A 22,851-nucleotide genomic window follows, 5' to 3' on the forward strand; every position below is an offset into this window, starting at 1 on the left:
TAGAATCCTCGCTCTCGCCTGTGTAACTGTGTATGTTTTTTCTTTTTTTTCACTGTTTTAGATGTACCTGTGTTCACTGTAGGTGTAACTTTAGCTGGAACACGATTAGCTTTTTGCGTTGGCATTTTTAGTTCACTTCTACTATTACACCAATATTCACGCTTGGATCAGCTTCATCGTAATGCCGGCGTAATGTCATAATCACGTCCTGACGTCATGACGTCATCAACCTTCCGGGTCAAAAAAATAATAATTAAATAAGTAAGGAATCATAGCAGAGTAATGCCGGTACACCGGCCTTACGGGGATAACGTTTACACTGTAAATCCTCTATATCGGCCTTATGGGGATTTGGCATAGACGACCAAGCCGGTATATCGTCCTTACGGGAATAGATCAAAGACGGGCAAGCCGGTTTTTCAGCCATACGGGGTAAGAGGGTTAATGGTTGTAACTACCATCCTGAGGTGACGGTACAAACACTGATTGTTGATTGCCAGCTCATTCCTGTTGCCAGATTACCATTTGTGATCAAGCCACATCTCTGTTTTTTTTCTCCGCACATAGAACGCTCACTGTTATTTTAACATTCATTCTGATATGTCCCTTAAATGCCTTTTTACATTCGTTCGGCTTAAGGCACACAGCAAACACACTTGGGCGCCGTGCCCAAGTCTTTCTATGGTAGGGAAGACCCTGCAATTCTAGTCATGTGCCAAGGCATCCTGGCCTAAAGCCTCTCTGTCTGCCATGCCCATGAACCACGCTGGACAGTGAGTTGTCTGCCTGTCCCCAGATCGACGTCCATAGGTGTTCCAAATTAGCTGAACCACCTCCTTGTGAATTTCCCATTCCCTGGGCACAGGCTCCCTGTGAGACAGCTCATCTGCTGTCTTATTGAAACAACCTGGCAGGTAGGCAGCACTTAGAGACATAAGGTTTGCATCTACCCACTTCCAGAGCTTGTTTTTTTTCCCTAAGCTCCTTGTATCAGCGTGTTCGCCCAACGTGCCAAGGAAAGAGTACTGTGGTTTTTGCTGTCAGTCAAAAAGAAGGCTTCTTTCTGTGAATGAAAGACTCTAGCAGAAGTGTTGGCGTTTCTTTCGTTGTTCTACTTGGTGTTGTTTCAGCATGTTCTTTAGTTGTTTCTCTTACTTGTCCATCTGGATGTAGAGGAGTTACCACGGTAACCGCCCCCTAGTGATGGTTTAATAAAAGAAAAAAGAAAACAACATTGTTATTTTGCGCATTTATTTCGTGCTAATTAGCGTAAACATGAACAAAACTGAAGTTCTAGCCCCCCCCCCCCCCCACCCACACGGTTAACAGAATAAGACAACTCCGTTATAGGTGACCATGACTATATTTTTATATTTTAGTATTTACCAGCATGGGGGTCAGTGACTGCTGCCGTCTTTAAATGCTCACTCGGAGTAACCGTATCACTCGGGTCCCAAAAGTCTCAATCACGCTGTTTCACTGTGCATTGCTTTCCTATGGAGCAGCACATGCGCACACACATGCATGCGCATGCACACACACACACACACACACACACTCACTCACTGTATCACGTTTTCTGGCTGCATGGTTGGCCATTTTCCTTAGTGTGATTATTTTATGGGTGACATAAAATATTGTATTGTGAGAGGAGATGACTACTGTAAGCAAGGACGTGTATTGTGTCATGGATTCTGTGCCTCTGTTTTACATTTACTGACAGTTTAAAAAAGTTGAGGTGATTTGTAAACCTTAGCAGTTTGGGTGCTCTGTGCCAGTTGCCCTAGGTAAAACTACAGCTTAGCGGATACAATTCTGTTCTAGTAAAAGCAACGACTGGCAGGGAGCCACTGTTGTGCCCTGGAAGAAGACATTTAACTCTCAGTTGTTTGTAGAATTAGAAATTACTTTAGCCCAAAACTTTTGCCAAGTTAATAAATGCAAACTTCATGTAATAACTGTTTTGAGCTAGAAACAAATTCTGGATTGACCACGCGTGGCTGCCCGGGTGACTTGAGTTGATCTTGGGAGTTGATCTCGCTCAGGCAGAGTGTGAATGTAGTTTAGTCGACATGTTTAACAGGATGTTGGGTGAAGTATCCAGGGCAGATATGAGACTGGAACAACCTGCAGCTCAGAGCTTTTGAGGAGTTCTAGCTGATGAGAAAGGTATACTTATAGAGCTGACTGACAGTTGGGATTAAATAAACTTTTTGGCACAGAGACTCCGAACTCAGCAGTGCAGACACAGTGTCGGATAGGGTTAGGTAAAACCAACTGATTCTTTTTTCACGACATGTAGAAACCGGCTTTTTCATCCAGTTTAACACAAGTGTTATTAAAGGTGTTTTGAAACAGCAGTTGCAGCCCCCCTGCTCCCCCTCCCATAGGAACAGGATGAAACTATTCTATTTATATGAGCACCTCTAGAGCAGTATTCATTATGTTCTTCAGTTTCACCACATGAACTTAGGCAGTTGGGCATCCTGTAAATATAACTAGTGTTTACTTAGGGCTTAGGCATGGGATAAGCCTTTGATCCAGAATGTGTGTAGAGTCAAGGAATTATTTTACATTTTGTTGCTAGTCAGAACAACTCGTCTCACAAAGTGAAAATGTGTCAAATAAATCATTTGAATCGATGCAAAGTCCTAGGTTGAGCATTTATATTCTAGTTTTTAAAAGAGTGCACTTGAGAGGAAAATCAGTTGCTTTTTTTTCTTTTTATTTTCTTGCCCTCATTATGTGTGTTGATTGGGGTGTTGAGATGATCTGCCCTTCTGGAGCTGTGGAGCAGAGCAGAGAGTCTTGGCTTAAGGCCTGAGGTGATCCTGCACTTAGCCAGCATTGGCCCAGTGCACCCAGGGGAAGGAGAAAGAAGGCCTGTTCTCAAAAGGATCTCTCTGCTGCATGCTAAACAATGCCTCTCCTTTGATTCTTACAGCCCCCACCACCCCCTTCTTAGAGCAGCTCCTCTTATAATTGTTTTGAAGAGACACAGCATTGTATCTCATTCTCCAAAATCCAGGCTGCAGCGGAAGGCCTCAGCTTGGGCCTGAACTCTGTTATGGGTGGTTCAAGTGTGCACTCCAAGTGACTCAGTTTGTATGAATCAAATATTTGTGCTATGGGGAGTGTAACATCCACCAATGCAGCTTTAAGCTCTAAACTTTATAGTCTAAAGCCATCTTTTACAGAAGTACAAAAACACCTACTGGTTACGGGCTGTGCTGGTTATGGGCTGTGCTGATTACTAGCTACACTGGTTACGGGCTGCGCTGGTTACTAGTTGCACTGGTTACGGGTTGCGCTGGTTACTGGCTGCACTGGTTACTGGATGCGCTGGTTACGAGCTGTGCTGGTTACAAGCTGCACTGGTTTTCTCCAAGATGTTGCTTTTGGGATGCAAAATTCTGGAAAAAAAACGTTTCTAAATTGTGATTATGAATGTTTCATAATGTTAAAAAGTGTTTTTCGTGCCTTTACATCGACAACTTGACATTTAAAACTTAATTCTTTTGTAGAATTAGTATTTGCTCATTTATAAACCATGTGGAAAAGCCTTTTATTTGTGTAATAATGTAGTATCAGTGTTTTGGTACTTGCTGTCATTCATTCATTCATTCATTCATTCATGCGGTCATCAGTGTTAGAAAGCCTGCAGCATTTATAGCACTGCTACAGGTAGATACTTGTGCTAAACGAATCTGTTGCCTAATTTAAGATATTGCTTTGCATTGTAAAAAGTTCTCTCTTGTCTTTTCTTCTTTGCTCTGTTGGTGTGGTGATGTAGCCAGCATGAATGAAGCAGAGGTGGATGGCACAGGAGATGGTAAGTGTGTGTGTGTGTGTGTGTGTGTGTGTGTGTGTGTGTGTGTGTGTGTGTGTGTGTGTGTGTGGGAGGTATGTGGGCAGAATATGGACATACAGGTAATGTTGCATCAGGTTACTGACCCTGCTTGTGGCATTCTACACAGTGCACAACCTTCACTGAACCTCTCTTGTGCCCAAACCACTGCTGTATAGGAATGATGATGTGTGTATTTTTTTTTTTGCCTGCATATTAAAATACCCTGTGGTTTTCACTATCTACATAACCATGGTTTTGTTGCTTCCAGGGCTGAGGTTCATTCTGTACTATTCTTGTGACGTTTATTAGTGTCCCCTACTGGAAAGAATGGTCAGGCACAGGGAGAATGACTTTTATCTATTAATATGTATCTTTTTTTTTTTCTTTTAGCAAATGAGGAATTTCTAATGCATCTATTTCTAAATATGAATGAACTAAATATGAAATCAAATATTTTTAGAGGATGATTATGATTGCTTTTTTATTTCTATATCAGCATGTTCTGTGGTCAAATGGATGTCTTTTCCCCCCATTTTTCTGCAGTCTTTTCTTTCCCTGCTGTTCCTAATGAGGAGAGTCTTATTGGTGTGAGTAAACCATTGCCCAGGCAGCTGTGGGAGGCCAAAAAGGTGAGCAAGTGAATGTATTCGAGCTGCACAGTACATCTTGTGTTATTAGGGATGTCACGAGAACCGATACTTCGGTACCAAGTCAGTACCAACATTCTTAAAACGTTACGGTACTTGTTTTTCTGCATTTCTGTTGGTACTGATTGTAACGAAAGTACCGAGGTTATGATTCTTCTGAACCTGAACGGGGCAGCAAATACGCACAAGTGTTTTAGTCGGTCCACAAGTGAAGAAGAAGAGGAACGCCTACAAGCACATGGGAATAACTACAAAAGATTAGCTTAGTTTAACAAGTTTAGCTCCGCCCTGACTCGTTGAGAGGAAAAGAGAGGAAAGCTAGTATCGGTTTCCAGTGTGCAACCGATGCTATCGTTCATTTCAAACAAAGCAAGGAAATACCTGGAATTTGGCGAAGCACCTGAAAGACGGTCCTATATTATGTTTGTTTGAGGCAGCTGGCATTGTGGCCGTGAAACCAGTTAACGTTATGCTCCATGTAATGCTTGCGATAGCCAGTTATGTGTTAACGATGCGAACGCATTCGCGATGTTATAAACTACCTCCTAATGGGCCACCATGCATCGCCATTCAGCCCGTGTCCTGTCAGCAACATGTAGCTTAATGTCACTAATAATTATTCACATGTTCATGCTTTTAATAAATCTTTTTGGTCTGCCACCATATCAGTGAATTTAAACTAATGCATTCAGAGTATATGGTGGGTGTGTGTGCGCGCGCGCATGCGTGTGTGTGCATGCGTGTGTGTGCGTGCGTTTAGGAGTGCACGACAGTGTTTGAGAACTAAAATACTCCACGCCCTCTCGCTCTCTCTCTTTGCCAGTATCAGCCAGAGGAGGATTTCCTCCAGGAGAGTTTTATTTTTTTATTTTTTTATTTTTATACCACACCGTGGTATTGACTTTGGTATCAAGTATCGTGTACTTTTGGTGGTATCGGTACCGACTACTAGATTTTTGGTATCGTGACATCCCTGTGTGTTATTAACACAAAGCTGGTCTCTTTGTTTGTTTCATTATTCATCATGGTGTAGGTGCACTGACCAATTTCAGATACTCTTAAAAGTGCATCTTGTGGTGTTTGTCCAAGTGTCTACAGAACTAATAATTTCTAAAGATGCCTTAAAGAAGCTGTAATTTGCAATATTGCAGTGAAATTGATCTGGCTAGTTTCTTTATTTCAGGCTTTTTTTCCTCTTGTACCCTGTAGAATAGCTCCACCTTTAGCCAGAACAGAGCAGCTGATCTTCGCCGCTTTTCCTTAAAATTCAGTACACCACACAGCAGAGAGAATGGGGATTGGTTGGGGGAAGAGGATGACTTGTCTGTGATTTCACCGCAATTACAATCGAGTGCTGTAAAAACGAGTCCTAAAACCCAAAAACGAGTTGGCATTTTTGCACTTCTGGTTTCATTGCCCCTGAAGTCAGTGAGTTTTTTGAAGAGTGGGTTTTTGGTTAAATGCCTGAAATAAGGTCTGTGGTTAACACAAGCTCAAGATATTTTCACGTTTTATTCTACGACATAAAATATATCAGTAATACCCCACTCATGATTTTGTTAAGTCACGTGTCTTTTATATGTCTTGAAAAAGGCAGTTGCTAACAAGTGGCTAAATGGGACTACGGAGGTTGTCAGGGGTGTTAAACGTCATCACGCCGAACAGGAAAACTCATCTACTACAGCCTCATTGTGTTTATACTCGCACTCTTGTAAACTATTCTAACTTGTAGATTTATCAATTTATATTATTTTCCAATTGGAGCATTTTTCAAATTATAGTGCTGTAAAGCGCCATGCGCGATGGTGTGGTTTATTTATAGCCTAACTTTAGCTTTTTAGTTCTGCCGATTGTAGTTAGGCTTCAGAATTCATAAACATTGTGTTTTGTGAAGATTATGTTGATGAACAAAATGTGTAAGAATCATTAACTTGTGTCGGTCGCAGAGTTTACTGCAATAATCCAAAAGCCAGTGGAGAATCCTATTGGCTTTTTGTCGAGGGAACCAGGGGGATGTTAACTTCCGGGTTGGCCTACAAAAATACATCATCCCTACAGCACTGCATTCACCTCGCAGGCAGCAGAGAGCTTTTAAAATTACAGACCGTTCCTTTAGTTGATAGTCCGTAAGTGGGGAAGCAGATTTAAGCAGAGCGAATCATTTTAAGATCACATAGCTCCAATCTTCACCATTTCATATGCTTTCATTGAGTTTTTGTTATGATTATAGCATCATAGGCAGGTATTTTGCTGTTCTTACACTGGCTTACAGGCTGTACACCTAATTGATTTTCACAAAACAAAAAGTTTTCCTTTATGGGTATGTAGCTTGATGTGCTTCACTATGTTGCAGTACATTTCAATGCTTTAACTATAGCACTGTAATCCAAAACCCACCACCTGCTGCACTACTCACATTAGCTTAGACACAATCTGCTTGATATTAGAACAGTTTTTACTAAATGGATTTCGCAGAAGCGTGCACAAATTATGGACTATGTTTTCAGAATAAGGAACATACAGGCAGGGCCAGTCAATCCATTAGGGGTCATAGGCAGCCGCCTACGGCGTCACCGTATTTGTACCGAGCCACATTTAACGTTCCTCATGTCTTTTATTGCCTCAGAAAAATTTGTTTGATCGAATTGGTTTGTTGGCGCCCCCTAGTGCCAATATAAATAAGCGGCAGTGTGTGCACGGCTGTATTAAGTGCAACAGGACACTCATAGCTGGTGGTTTTTTAAAAATGTATTTTTTTACAATCAAATTAAAAAGTACATCATACTTATCAGTCATCACTGTCCGTGTGACTGTGAAGTGTGTGTGTGTGTGTGTGTGTGTGTGTGTGTGTGTGTGTGTGTGTGTGTGTGTGTGTATGTGAGTGTCAGTGATGTTGATGGTTCCGTTTTTTTACCGCGTTATGGACGATAACGATCATGGCATAATTTGAATGCTAATGCTGCTGAAGTATTACTGGCAGTGGCAATCAAGATTGTTAGTTGAGATGCGACAAAAACCACCGGGAGCTCATCCATGTGACAGGAGCATCTCAGCAGTCTGGCTGTGAGTGCCATTAACCGTGACATTGTTAAATCTCACATGATGATTATTATATTATTAATGATTTTGAAGCAGGGAAGGCCAGGCAGGTAAAATTCTAAATGCATACATTACTTGAAACGAATGCAGGTAGAGCACAGTGTTTAAATGACAGTATATTGTTATATTTCTATTATTTGTTTATTATTTTTTTAATTTTTTTTAATAAAAAAAATCTTAGCACTTGCTTTGTATTGAGCATATAATAAGGTAAATTTGTGTTTATATTCTTTTTTGTGGTTATGCCTATCCACGGTTGTAAATAAAATATTATTGAATGCGTGAAATGAGTGTTTTATTTATTTATTTATTTATTTGTAGGGGTGGGTATTGAGGATTAATCTCGCTTAGGGCACAAAATGGGCTAGGACGGGCACTGCATATAAGTATGCCCTGATTTAATAAAAAAAAAAAAATTAAAAAAGGTTTAGCACAGAGCTGTCATATACCCTTTCTGCATACTACATACAGTTTCTGGGCAGCCAAAACCTGCAACTAGGCAACATATGGGAGATTTTAGTTGCCTGGTGGGCTAGCTAACAAATTTTATGATTTGTCCATCCTTGTGCTCAACAGTTGTCGGTCTGCAGCTGTTCTTTTTATTTTTTATTTTTATGTGCATTAGACCCTTTTTGAAATGAGCTGGTTGAAACACTCCAGCCTAATCTTCACTCTTCCTTTGTGGCAGGTGCAGTCCCTTTCATCACGGCCCAAATCTTGTGAAGTGCCTGGTATCAAGTATGTCTGAAGAGCCTTTTCTACAGCTGATGTTATGAACACTCCTGTTCTGTTTGCTTCAACTGACATTTTTTTGTTTTTCACTAACAATGGATTCCATGCCTGACATACGTATTTCTTCTGCTCCGCTTCTCTCTTCTTTGCAGTATATTCCCATCTCCGGAGCAGAATGTTGGTCTCTCTCACTACCAGGGCACATTAAATACAGGCGGCTCTCTACCGGACCTCAGTAACCTGCACTTCCCCTCTCCTCTCCCCACCCCCCTTGACCCTGAGGAGGGGGGCTACCCCAACCTGAGCGGAGGCAGCAGCACAGGAAACCTGCCTGCTGCAATGATGCATCTTGGAATCGGAAATTCTCAGGGTGAGGTCATTGTGTGTGTGTGTGTGTGTGTGTGTGTGTGTGTGTGTGTGTGTGTGTGTGTGCGCTGTTGACAAAATGTGAAACTTTGTAATTGCTGATTACATGGCAAAAACCTTAGTAAAGTGTCATATGAGATGCATCGTATCCTAATTCCTAAACTGTTCGTAGCTTGTTTGTCTGTAGAATGCAGAATATCTGTGACTGATCCTTACACAAAATGTACATTTCCTCAGCTGAACTTGGCAGAAATCATGCTGCTCAAGTGCCTTGGTGAACACTCCGCCCTTTGTTTCATGGTTCTTTTAGACATAGTGTGATGAATAAATGCAGCTTGTTCTCCGCACAGGCACATCCGTGCCCCAAACCCTCCCCCCACCCCCACCCTTCTTTCCGCTATCTGATTGCTCTCATTCGGTTCAACTCTCTCTTGAGCTTTGGACCTTCCATTCAGGCCCATGTCTGGGAACAGACTCGGCTCTCCCAATGCTCCTGCCAACATCCCTTGAACTGAAGGAAGATTGGCTGAATTCCCGAATCACAGTGAACTTTGACCCCTGAATTGGCTGCCTATCAACAGCTCTTTTCTCCCTGTCCTCAGTGGTCCAGCGGCTCCCAAACAATCTCTTAGTGTGACAGTGAGAGAGGACAGATGGAGACTACAAAGATCCGGCATGATCTTAATAAACTTGTTCGCTTTCGGCAAGTTTCCATCAAGGTTTCGGAGCCTTTTGAAGATTTAATGGCTTCTGGATCTATCCTGGCTTATGACCTTTTACATTAAAAAAATCAAATGAAGCAAACTGTGTGACTGATGAAAGCACCGTGTGCTGAAATTGCACAGTATCACAGCGAACATGGAGGGGTTTCATATTCAAATTGTGTGGTAATTTTTTTAATTACTTAATGTAAACTTTGATGTATGTTATTTATTTATTTTAAATTTATTATTATATTTTTTGTAGACTGCTGGGCTTGTTCACTAGTCTATAGGTAGTTCTTTAGTTTATAGAAAATAACCGAATGTGTATGGAAACTGTAAAGAGTAGTGGAACTGTGGGCCATGAACTCATTGGCCCTGGTTCCTCTACAGCAGTGGTCACCAACCCTGTTCCTGGAGATCCACCTTCCTGAAGTCTTTAGCTACAACCGTAATCGTGCCCATCTGACCATCTAATCATTTCCTTAAGAAGTTCTTGATCAACTAAAACAGGTGTGTTAGATTTTGGTTTGAGATGAAACCTGCAGGAAGGTCGATCTCAAGGAAGAGTGTTGGTGACCACTGCTCTAGTGGAAATGCACCTAAAGTCTAAAAGTTCCTGAAAATGGTTCCAGAAGAGAACTGTGCCTTCTCAGTCCCACTAAACAGTGGATTATCATTTTCTCTTTTAGTTTCAGATTAATAGTTTTATCTGGTCTCTCTTTTTTTTAAAAAAAAAAAATTATTTATTTATTTTTAGGTCTGTCGACCTCTCTGAGCAACCCTTCCATCCATTCTTCTTTGCGGCTTTCCTCACTCAACAGCCCTCCTTCAGGGGGCATGGCCACCTCGCCCAGGCGACGACCAGCTCCCATCAGCCCCCTGACGCTCTCTCCTGGCTCTGAGCAGCGCCGCAGCCTGGGGAAGCAGCTCTCACCTACTATGTCTCCCTCCCTCTCTCCAATCACACAGGTATGACACTTCCACAGCAACTCATCAGTCTGAGCTAGAACTAGAGCTAGAATGAGGGTTGCTTTTTAGCATGATGTGTAAAGAGGTGAGAGCATGTTCAAACTCCCTTGAAAGCTGTGTGGAAATGGATAAGCTGAAAATTGGAAATGGATAAGCTGAAAATCTGTTGCGGTGCACTGGGCCAGGAACACGCTGTTCCGAAACATCCTGTACACAGTGATGTAAAATTTTATTTATTTGATTTTATTTTATTTATTTAATTTTTTTTTACTTTTCTACTCTCTCCAGGGGGTCCCCTTGGACACCAGCAACCTGCCAATGGAGCCGCCTCCTCCCTACCCTCTCTACCAGCAATCTCAGCAGGCCTTACAGCAGCAGTCAACCCAGTCCCATCCATCCAAGCTCCAACAGCGCCAGCCTCAGGGAGGACAGCAGCAGCAGCCTGTTTCCCCTTTGCAGAACGTTAACATGGACTTCAACTCCAGTGCTGTGAGTTACTCAGGCTTTATTTTTCCACCACAGAAGTGGGAGGAGCTACAAAATATCATTACTTATGTCTTATCTTTTTTTTAGTGTTTACTATTATTTTTGCTGCAGTAGTTTTAGGAAATCTCTTTTGAAGTTTTTGTTTGCCTTGCAAATTTATGGACGTTTATGGTGAATGGAAATAAATCCATGTTAATTAATGACAAACTATGGAAATGAAAATCAGTAAGCAATAACCTTTTATATGTATTGCACAATTTTTGTTAACTACGGAAAAACTCCATGACACAGCCATTTCAGTATTTATTTATTTTTCTTAGCGAGAAAGTACTCTGTACTTAGCGAGTACAGAGTGACAGATTAGGCACTTTTTAACTTTTCTAACTAGAGCAAGGCAATCTGACTCTATGATGACAAAAACATATCCTTATACTAGTACACACAGGCCAGGGTCTAAGAATAATTTTACACTAAAACTCTGCTAGAGAGGAGTTACAAGATTAGTTTTTCCTTCAGTTGTAGTTTCCAAACAGACAGAGACTTCGCTTTTCAGATTTCCAGGGTTTCAGTATTCAGTATTCAGAATTGCCTTCAAGTATCAGGTAATATGTGGCATATTACCTGATCGTATGTTCGGAAGGTACCAAACACTCAAAATGGTGGTTTGCCTTAGTAGAGCAGTGTACTAAGGCAAACTCAGCCCATGGACAAAAATAGCATGGGTCACCATTATCTGTGTCTGCGGCTTTAAATACTTAAATTCCCTATTTTTTCTTTTTTACTGATGGACTGATACACAATTATCACTACATCACTGTTTTTATTGTTCCCACACCAGCCATTTTGTGTAATTACCTTTAAGCTGACTCGCTGTCGGTTTGACACATAAAAACCCTTTGGGAAATTTCTATCCTGCTTTAAACAAAGAAACAGGGTTGTAAAGGGATAAAGAAAACAATAATGCAGTATTTATCTCAAAAGTATGTTTTCTGAAAATAACATAATGTAATTTTATTATTAATCCTGGTTCTTCTGTTCTACATCAAGCATTTTAGTCAATACTCAAGATGTCTATACACTGTAACTAACACACTTGGAGTTCTTGTGTAATGTGAGTGACGCATAAGTAAAGTAGTTTAGTATTATAGTCATATTAGTAGAATTTGCATGTGTTTTAAGAGTACATGCAAAGTAAAAGCACACACCGTTTTTTTCCCGATGCAGTTCATGCATGCTTTATTGCATATGTATGTGATGTGACTTTAAGAATCGATCTGTTCTCTTTGTCCTCTATTAGCCAAACAACATGAGTGTTTTCTTCAACGATCCATTCCTGGAGCAGCAGTTCTCTGGTCGCCAGTCCAAGTGTCCATCCTACCAGGTGAAAACAGAACTCGTGTTCCAACAGTATTTCATATACACAAGAAAATTCCAACACTTGCACTCTGAAAGTATTCGAACAGAAAGGCTAATTATATGGTTTTCACTATACAGTACATTGAAGACATTTGGGTTTGAGATCAAAAGACGAGTGAGACAATAGATCAGAAATATCAGTTCCTGATATTACATCTAGATATGTTAAACAACTTAAAACATGGCACCTTTAGAGGAAGACCACCCAGTGTTTAGGTGAGCAAAAGTATAGGAATAGATAGTCTTAAAATAAATAACATTTGATATTTGGTTGCGAAACAAGCCGGTGACCCAGTGACATCACCAAACTGTTAAATTTTTATTTTATGTTGCTTTTCCAGGTTTGTACTGCAGCTTCTTTCATTTGATGTTTGTTTCGGGGCGTTTCTCTATTCAGTCTTCCCTTCAGGAGGTTAAATGCATGCTTAACTGGGTTAAGGTCTGGTGATTGACTTGGCCAGTCTAAAACCTTCAAATTTTTCCCCTCATGATGATTGGGTTATTGTCTTGCTAGATGATTAAGTTCCTCCCAATTAGATTGGATGCATTTCTCTGTAAATTGGAAGACCGCTTGTTTTTCTAGACTTCTCAGTTCATTCTACTGTTGGTGATGATGATTTTTTCTTCACAGCTCTCACAATGTTTCTCATCAACTGCTGTTTTTCTTGACCGACCTGTTCCATGGGTGGTTGTTAGCACACCACCGGTTTCTTTATTTTTCAGGACATTCCAAATTGTTGTATTGGCTATGCCCAATGTTTCTTTGTGCAGTGCCTCTGATCTTTCCCTCTTTTCTCAGCTTCAAAATGTCTTGCTTTTCTCCCCTAGACAGCTGTCTGGTGTTCATGTTGGTGTCCTCTTTTTTTTTTTTTTTAAACAACAAATGCACTCTTCACGAGCGAAACCTAGGCCTCAAACCAAGAGTAGACATTCAGAGCTAATTCTTTAAACGATCAATTTAACAAGAAACACCCATCAGTCGCTTGTTCCAGTATTTTTGTTCACTTGAAGAAATGGGTGGGTTCAAGCAAAAAGGTATAATGTTCTAAATTGTCTAACACATATAGCTGTAAGTATGAGGAAAGGGAAGTGGAAATTATGATTTGTCGTCTTGTATTCATCTTTTGATCTCAAACCCAAATGTCTTCAATGTATAGCAAAATATAATAGAATTGGCCATGCTGTTGGAATACTTTCCTAGGGGACTGTAAAATGTGACTGGCCCTCCTGCACTCAAACCTGCAGTCTCAACAGCTGTGTCTATACATATTCTTGATTTGTATGGTGTAAAAGTCATGTCCACACAATTGTAGCTTTATAATGTGAATATATGACTAATGCCAGTTCTGTTTTTACTGAATATATAGATTTCATTACATCGATTTCACTCAAAGCAGGTGACGAGTATTAAACAAGATCAAATCTTTACCAGAGAGAAGAATATCAGTAATTACAAAAACAGACATTGTCTTTTATTTTTCACATTTGTTTTTTGCCTTAATTCCTTAGATTTATATAGCACTTTTCTAGGCACTCAAAGCGCTTTACGTTGTAGGGGGGGGGGGGTCTCCTCAACCCCCACTAGTGTGTGGCATCCACCTGGATGATGCGACAGCAGCCATAGTGCGCCAGAACGCCCACCACACACCAGCTATAGGAGGAGAGGAGAGTGATGTAGCCAGTTTGCATTGGCTGTTGGTCATGTGGCTAGATCACGGAGGAAAATTCTTCACATGTTCATTTACACAGTCACAGCCTGAAGGCTTGATTTCTTAAACCGAGCTAATTAGAATGGGTGGTGTTCGATTTAACCCTGCCCAGTGCTGATATGTAGCAAAAACACATGACAATTTGGGCTCTCTGTATAAAAATGTATTTTGTGTGTCTCCTGTTTTTCTTGCATTCTTGCAGCAGGACCAGTATAATATGCTGGAGTATGCCATGAGCTCCATGGCAGGAGGATTTGACCCCTCCTCTAACCTTTACTACTCCCAAGCTTCGCTTATGGGCCTGAGCGGTAGCCATGGCAACCTGCAGGACCCCTTGCAGATGAAGGCTAACATGCTGTACTCTAACTGTGGAGGTGCAGTACCCAATATCATACTCACAGGTAAAGTCTGTTACAGAAAACAGTCGGTACAAGAAACACTCTTAAAGCTCTCCCAGCACAGTGTTAAAGGAATACTTCAGTGTTTTTAAAATGAACCTCTACTGCACATGTAGTGTGAGAATGAGAAGTGTAAACAACCATGTCCCAATTTTTTGCATTTCCCTGTGCAAAGAAAACTCAATAACAGAAGGCCAGTTGCTGAGCCATTAATAAACATTTATTCAAAAGTATCATGTACATTTTTCAGTCTAAGGTATTTATAAATTTAGCTCTAAAGCTTTATAATTCATGTCTTCAAAGATGGGATGACTTTTTCAGTGGGAAGTTACCAAGTTCATCAATCAAAAGCACGTGCACAGAAATCTGTAAAGCAAAGATTCTCAAAAATAATGAGATTTTATGTAAAGATTAATAAACTAAAAAAGTCAGTACTTGTTTTGACAACCCTTTGCTTTAAAAAAAAAATTGCCCCAGTAGTCGCAGGTACACTTTGTGCACTTTTATAAGGAATTTGGCTGGTGAGTTTTACTCAGCATCTTGGACGATCTGCCACAATACTTCTGAAGATTTTGACTGCTGTGCTTGGTTCAGTTTGAAAAGTGGCATATTATGTAACATGTCACATTCTTTACTGACATGCAAACATTTTTCTGTAACATTTCATTTCTTTGTTGGAAATCTAAAATGTTTTTGTACTGACTCAGTAATGCAGTAAATCATAAAATAAACACCTATAACAAAATTTGTCATTTTAAAACATTAAGGTGCCTGAGACTTTTGCACAGTATTATAGCTCAGAGTAAACATGCAAGTGCCTCGGTTTCTGCCTGATTGCAAGTGAGTACAACATTAGGAAAAACATAAACATTGGAGAACGTAGAATTTATTTAAGGGTTCAAGAGTTGGATAAAATGGTTTACTGATACATCATCCTAATGTAAAATAAACCTAATCCATCAAACAGTGTCCTGGAGCCTTTCTCTAAAATGTATTAAATGATGATATTATCACTGTCTCCCACTTTCAGATGAGTCAAGTCCTAGTGTGCCCGATTGTTTTGATACGGACGGGGTCTTCCCCCTGGAGGACGAGCTTCGCATTGAACCTCTCAGCCTGGATGGACTGAGCATGCTCAGTGACCCCAACATGGTCCTGTCCGACCCCTCAGTGGAAGACAGCTTTCGCAGTGACAGACTCTGAGGAGCTGCATGTGTGCATGCATATTCATTCTCTCTATGTCTTTCTCTCTCTCTCTCTCTCTCTCTCTCTCTCTCTTTCTCTCTCCCTAACACAAACAAACTCGCTTGAGACAGGATGTCCGATGCTGCGTAAAACTCCAGCAGCAGAACCCAATCATACTTTACACGCGTTCGCACACAATACAAAAACATACGGCCCTTTATTCCCCTCACACGCATACACTACAGCTTCATGTACAGTGACTGGTGAGATGTTCACACGTTACTGTGACTCACAGGAGCATCGTCTCTCAGGGGCCATTCTCACTCTATGTTCTCCATCTGCCACTCGAGACAGTGATGACTGTGATATTCACAGTGAGCACACTCAATGAATTCTCTCTGAATGCTTCATACACCCGTTTTCCATCCACACACACACACACACACACACACACACACACACACACAGGAAGCCTGGTCCAGGACTAAAAAGATCTTTTAATCAGTGGCCAGTCCAACATCTGGCTGGGAATTGATGAATCCCTCCAGCATTCTGAAAAACAAATACAAATGGAAAACATGTGCATAAATGTGCATTACATCTTTGTGGGTGTAGTTTTTTTGTTTATTTGTTTTTTTGCATAACTACCTTTCAGGAGTAATTATACAGCGGCACTGTGGTTGTTATTATTTCGATCTTTAATCGCTTCTAACTCACCTTGTTAAAAAGAACCTGTTTGAATCAAAAGCGATCGTAATCAACCTGACAATCAGCACTGTCAAATGGATGCAGCTTTGCAACACAAGACTTGTCTGACCTGCTCCACCACGTCGTAGGTCTCTAATGGCTATAACCAAAAGAATGTGCTATTCTTACATTCAGAAAGCCATGTTTGCTTTCAGGCACGATTGTTAGAAATCAGAAACGGTTTCCGATTGTATGCCAAATAGCGGCCGACTGCGGGGCCTATCCAGCACTGTCCAGTCTGCAGTGTGTGATAGTATATAGAGAAAGAGCGAGAGATGGAGAGAGAGAGAATACACAACAGCGTGGTGCATTGTGGAACAGAAGGAGCCAGCAATCTGCCTGATCGCAGCTCATATTGATGCACCACATGCACTGTGTATGTGCACCAGCAGGGTGGGTCGAGCCATTTCCCTCCCTCCAGACCGCATAACACGAGCTTAAGGGTTTCAGTGAATTCTGTCCCTCAGAGATACATTTTACAAATGGAGAGATGAGGGAATCAGGCTTTTCTGTACAGAGCATTATTTTTCAAATTTCTTTGCTTATATAGTTTTTGTATTGAAGAAAGAAAGAAATGTTTAATCACAAATACGTATGCCTCATAATTTCAAAAAGGGAAAACTGTTTACAAAAAAGTTTAAGAACTAAAACTTATAAGTAGGAGTTAAAATTTCTATGATTTTGGTATCATTCTGGAAGAGTATATTTGTATCTTTTATTGGTCCGGTCTGTGAATGGAAGCCCTCTTCATGCTTTTGGCTATGCAGAATTTAGTATCGAGAGTAAACTCAAGGCTGGAACATCCCAGATCATGAGAAAGGAACTATTTTACCTGTATATTTAATACTATATACCAGTTCTATATGTTCACTTTATACATTTTATACTGACTTGTAATATGTGTTGTATGTTGTTTTTTTTGTTTGTTGTTTTTTTTTTATCTGTCAATCTGTCAAGCTCTGAGTTTACTATGTCCTTTTTTTGTGTGAATGATTTGTGGTGGTTTTATGAACGCTTGGCCTGCATTCCCTCTGTGGTCAGAATGTTTAATTGTGGACATGGTACACATTAAGCATTGCATTTATTGCAGGCTTTGAAATGTTTGCACTGATCATCAGAAGGAACCATACACTTTTTTTTTTCTTTTTATGAGGGACTGAATACCTTTTGGCTATGGATGTCGCTGTGATTTTGCACATGATGTATGCAAAAAAAAAAAAAAAAAAAACAAGCCTTTGGAATGTATGCACTAACTTGCCACACTAAAATGACCAACAAATTTTGAAAGGAAATGTCTCTGTGCAGTAATGTCGCTCAGGAATGCATGTTCTTTGTTATGATCACTAAATCATATCATGTATCACAGTCTTTGGACTGGCCGGGTTCTGTAAGCTTTTGTTCTGTAAGAAGATTTTTCTTCTAAGAAAAAAAAAAAAAAAATTATTTAAGATCATTTCACGGCAATAGCAGTACTATGTGTATACCATGTCCACCTTTTATTTTAATCAACGCTCTGTGGTGTGTGCACTTGAAGGGAGTGGGCGGGGCAGGAGAGGTTGTGTACGTACAAAGCAGGCAAAAAAAAGATTATAAAGACTCTGCAGTCAAAGAAGTGGGTTTGATTATTTTTTTCTTGTATTTCTTCATCGTATGATGCAGCTCAGAGGTCAGGGTTTCTGCTGCGTCTTGTTTTGCATAGCGTACTTCTCTTTTCGTATGGCTAATAACTCTCACTGCCTGTCTGTGTCCACTTTGCGTTTGTAACACTTTGTATGCAGACTTTAACGTAGATGCTTCTACACAGTTCAATAGTTTGTGACCGAGCTCCAGCTATAGAAGAGTGTATTTTTTTCACAGATGGCACTAGCAGGCTGTTCCTTTATAGGGGACGTCTCGTCGTCTTCTGCCTTATCGTCGCTGGGCTCTGACCTCGTGACCGTCCTTCTGATTGTACTGTGATGCTTCCCCCTATTCCAAGCCCTGTGCTAAAAATGTTAGATTTAAAAAAAAAAAAATATATATATATATATATACATACACACACTTTTGTTGTTGTTATTCTGGTCTGTACTACAATTTTTAGTGGTAGATATGTATTGTTTGTAGAGCAACATTTTTTTCCTATTTGTAGGGGGGGTTGGGGGTTTTTTTGTTTTTTTTTTTTTGGTGGTGTTTTACAATTTTTCTTTTTTTCATGATTTTTAGTCGCCTTTTAAAATGTACAGTTCTGTTATTTAAAAAGAGATTTCTTGTTCACTAGTGTTACTGCTATTTTTATGCCATTTTAAACTTTTCTTTTTCAGATATTAAAATAATACTACACCATAATGCTTTTGGTTTGTGACATATAGTGCTTAACTTTGATTTGATAGAAACAATAAAACCCTTTTTGTCTCTCTTTATGAATTGTCACACACCCTTTCTATCAGTAATCACTTTTATTCTCAGTTATTTTATTTTTTTTAACACAGAATTGAATTTCGCTTTGTTTTCCCTGACTTTCTTCATGAAAGAATGATCTCACTACAGTCTTCCTTCTTGTCTTTTTGTGTTGCCAGTAGGTGGAGGCAGCGAGATATATTTCACCTGTTTGTGTTCAGGAAAAAGAGAAAGTAGGAGTACACTGGTGAGAAAAGCACCTTTGTCCTTGTTTCATGATGAACAGCTTCTCATGTGGTGGTTTGAAGAGAAAGATGCAGTGAAGATGTTTGTATGTACAAAACATTCACAGCAATGTCTTTCAGCCTGTTATTTATTATGCCTGGAATACTACTGAGTGAGAAATTCCTTGCTCTCAATAATAGTTGTTTATCTTTTTTTGCTGCCTAAATGCATGTTGCTTTTATTACATTGTTTATGAACTGAAATATGCATAATAATTAAATCAATCGAAGAGGAAATTCTTTTATGGTTGAAAACAACTGGTTAAATGGATTCCGTCCTCCGTTTTGAAGTTCCAGCTGTCGTCTGCTTGTCTAGATTCGAGCACAGAAATTCAGTTCATTTATAAAGCCTGATGTACAGAGTTTGCGTCTTGTCTTTTAGTCCAGAGTGAAAAATGCTGTATGTCGGCTTCAAAGAGTGCGTGCCATCGTCTGAATGTGGCGAAATGCCTGAGCAGGTCTGTTATTACTCCTGGGATACAGTCCCTCTGATAATGGATTAAAAAACACTGGTAATAACAGGGTGCACAGCCAGAGGATGGGCATGATAAGAGCACACTATTTACACTCGCCAGCTCTGGTATTCACTTAAACTGTTAGGAGGCCGACCACATGGCTAACCTTGTTTACTCTTTTCATAAGACATAATCTCCAGTTTCACTTAAATGCTTTGAACTCTATTACACCCTTCTGTATGTGCATTTATTAAAAGCGAATGATCAGGTAATCTGAATCAACTGAAATCTGTGAAGTGATCGAAATATAATTTAGCCATGGATATGTTTAATCTTTGAATGGTAATGATGTTACAACTGTGCTGGCACAAAACTGTGTTTTTGTCCCTTTATTTTTTTTCACGGGACTCGGGTGTGTTTCAGATGACAACCATTATCTTCTGTTGTGAGCCAACGAGGGAATTTACTGGAGGATTTGTTTCACTTCACGTCTCTCTCTGATGAAAGTAACCCTTGCCTTGAACTCTCCCGGGAACTCTGAGAGGTGCGTTTCATCAAACAAGTCCTTCTTTGGCTACGGGAGGCTTAGTGAAAGCTGTTAAAACTAGAGGAAGAAAGCTGTTTGACAGCTCAGAGCTCGAGTCTGACTCAGGATTGTAAATCTCCAGATTTACAGTAATCCTTTTGGTTCTTAGAAAACAGTACAAGGAAGAAGAGAAAAAAAAGGTTAATTACCACAATGGGCTTTTTTGACACCTTCATATATTGTAGAAATTCACTGAGGCATGTAAACCTTATGGAAAAATTACACTTTCTCACACTGGAAAGATGAAACTCAGTGATGTGCATTTAAAGGAGAGAGGGAGGAATATGCGACTGGGGACACAATCCAACATTTCATGATGTACAGGAGGAGCAGTGCTTTGTAGAGCTTTAGTGCAGTTCAGGCCTGCAAGAGTCTTACTGTAATAATTGTGTAATTGCTGATTGTTAACTTGTCATTCTTAGAGGAATGGAGTCAGTAGACATGCTGTCTTTAAATTACCCAGTTCAAGCAATTAATCAGTGCCATTAAGCCATTTTAAGCAAAACACTACAGAGGAAGACAATAAGTGAATCATCCGTTATCAAAGAATCGTGTGTTTTAAAAGAAAAAAAATGCATCAATGTAGCATAGGAAGGCTATGAAGTCAGAGTTATTGTACTGTGTATTTCACCTTGTATTCCTCTTCTTTTAGCAAATCTACTCATTAAATCACTTCGCCACAGGGGTTTAGCGCTGAGCTAATGACTTTAGACTCTAATTAGAGTTTCTCGTGCACTTCTCATGCCCTATTAACATTGTAGTACTTTATTAACATTGTAGTACTTTTCACTTTTCTATCCTCTAAACTCTCATTCCTATCTATTACAACCAACACTACATTTAAGTTAGGATTAAAAAAAAATTTTTTTTTAAAGAACACCCTCTGTCTTCCTAAATTTCTTGCGCCATCTTAAATTTCAGATTACACACATTCCTAGTCCTATCTTACTCAGATCTTCTTTAATACCTAAAATGTATTCTGTCTTTATGGAACCTACACTGCATGCATGTAGTACTGGTCATTTTCAGGCTTTAAATAACATCCGCTTCAAGCTGCTGAAGTAACAGTTATAAAATAAAAAAAGTACTTGACAAATCTGTAATGATGCATCATTTTAAAGCCCTTATGTCTATGTCTAGTGGCTTGCGCCGCACCTAAAGGGTCGGGGGTTCGACTCCTGCCTCCGCCATGTGTGTGTGGAGTTTGCATGTTCTCCCCCTGATTTGCGGGTTTCCTCCGGGTACTCCAGTTTCCTCCCCCAGTCCAAAAGACCTGCATTGCAGGCTAATTGGCATCTCTAAATTGTCCGTATTGTGTGAATGCGTGCCCTGCGATGGGTTGGTACCCCATCCAGGGTGTACCCTGGGATAGACTCCAGGCTCCCCATGACTCTATGTAGGATAAATAGATGGAGAGAGGTCTATTGCTAGTTTGTATAAGGTTGTAATTAAATAAGACCAATTTAACGTGTATCTTGGGTATTGCATGATGAGGTAGATCTGTACATTTTTGCAGAAGGAATGGAGACATTGAGACATCTGGAGTTGGGCAGTAAAGCTAATTCCACTATTAAGGAGAGAGGACACTAACGTGAAATGTTTGTGTTTACACCGTGGACAAATTAGTAGTTCAGGCCCCCTTAGACAAGAAGATTAAGTGTCCAGTTATGAGTTTTTTTCATATTCGTAGTTGCCCGGCAGCACGTAGGCTCGTTAGACTAGCAGTCACCAATGTTTTTTCTACTCTTATTCAGCCACAGTACTATCTATTGACTTTAGGAAAAGGATTTATTTGGGATATTTAAACAAAATGTGCTTCATTGTGGTGCACTACTCATTCTGAATCCCACCACCTGCTGCACTACAGACATCGGATCAGATGATCTAGTTAAGTGGGTTTCTGCGGAATAAGCACATGGGACTGAACAGCACACAGGAGCTTTCACTAGCTTGCTGGGCTAGCTAATGGATTTATGATTTGTCCACCCTCTTTGTATTGTGACGTTCTCTATTGTGAGTGAGCAGGATCCAATGCAGCTGAATGTCCATTTCTTGTGACCTTGACTCTGCAGCTCATCACTCACGTCAGTGCTTCAGACATCACGCCTGATTGTCAAGGTCACTGCACTCTGGGGTCTCTTCTGATCAATGGCATTTCCTTCTTCAGAAGTCTGAGCGTGAAGTAAACTATTCCTGATTTACATCCAGTGACCTGATGTGCTGCAGACTTTGTTACTCGTTTGCTATCCAGTCTTATAAACACCGGTCTCACTGAGATGAAGAGGGTACATGTACATTCACACGTGTTATTTTTCGTGTATGAGATTAGCCGATCGTGACCGTTTCATTACGACGTCCATTTGGAATCTCGAACATCTGCTCTTGTTGCTATAGTTACAGGGAAATATTGGGACTTTCATCTTAGAACTAATAAACATCCATAATGTTCATACTCTATTAGACTGACTCAGGTGATCTCCCTTCAAAAAAATTCATACAAGTGCTAAATGCATGACCACCTAATATTGTGCCCTCTATCTTCTGCCGCTTTGGCTTTAAATACAGTGAAGTATGAGTGAAGCTGAGTAACACTGTGAAGCTGCATCTATGACTCTGTCATACTCTCTTCTGTCAAAAAAAAAAAAAAGCGGGTTCCTAGGATAGTTAAGGAATCTTTTATAAGGAATCCCAGTGGCTCTGTTATAGTGTGGAGCAATTGATGATATTGTTTGGCTCAATACCAAGTTCTTCTGACTGATTACCTTTTACCATTTCTGTCCTGATGGGTGTGGTCTCTTCAGGGTGATCCCGCCCCTGTCTACAGGACACGGGTGTCAAA

General features: G+C 40.2%; 1 protein-coding gene across 3 annotated transcripts in view; it reads left to right on the forward strand.

Moving 5' to 3' along the window:
• crtc3 (CREB regulated transcription coactivator 3) overlaps positions 1 to 17,471 on the forward strand; it is a 45,404-nt gene extending 27,933 nt beyond the window's left edge. For 2 of the 3 annotated variants that reach the window (XM_053616679.1, XM_053616677.1), the window contains 9 exons: positions 3,794 to 3,832; positions 4,394 to 4,479; positions 8,285 to 8,334; positions 8,481 to 8,698; positions 10,156 to 10,367; positions 10,656 to 10,856; positions 12,151 to 12,234; positions 14,181 to 14,379; positions 15,407 to 17,471. In XM_053616679.1, the coding sequence (XP_053472654.1) occupies positions 3,794 to 3,832; positions 4,394 to 4,479; positions 8,285 to 8,334; positions 8,481 to 8,698; positions 10,156 to 10,367; positions 10,656 to 10,856; positions 12,151 to 12,234; positions 14,181 to 14,379; positions 15,407 to 15,579 (1,262 nt within the window). In that variant the 3' untranslated portion in view covers positions 15,580 to 17,471. The remainder of the gene's footprint in view (positions 1 to 3,793; positions 3,833 to 4,393; positions 4,480 to 8,284; positions 8,335 to 8,480; positions 8,699 to 10,155; positions 10,368 to 10,655; positions 10,857 to 12,150; positions 12,235 to 14,180; positions 14,380 to 15,406) is intronic. The other variant, XM_053616678.1, reaches the window with a different exon arrangement.
• Positions 17,472 to 22,851: the final 5,380 nt, after the last annotated feature.

This window comes from Ictalurus furcatus, chromosome 27 (genome assembly GCF_023375685.1).
Source record: "Ictalurus furcatus strain D&B chromosome 27, Billie_1.0, whole genome shotgun sequence".
Classification (NCBI taxonomy): Eukaryota; Metazoa; Chordata; class Actinopteri; order Siluriformes; family Ictaluridae; genus Ictalurus; species Ictalurus furcatus.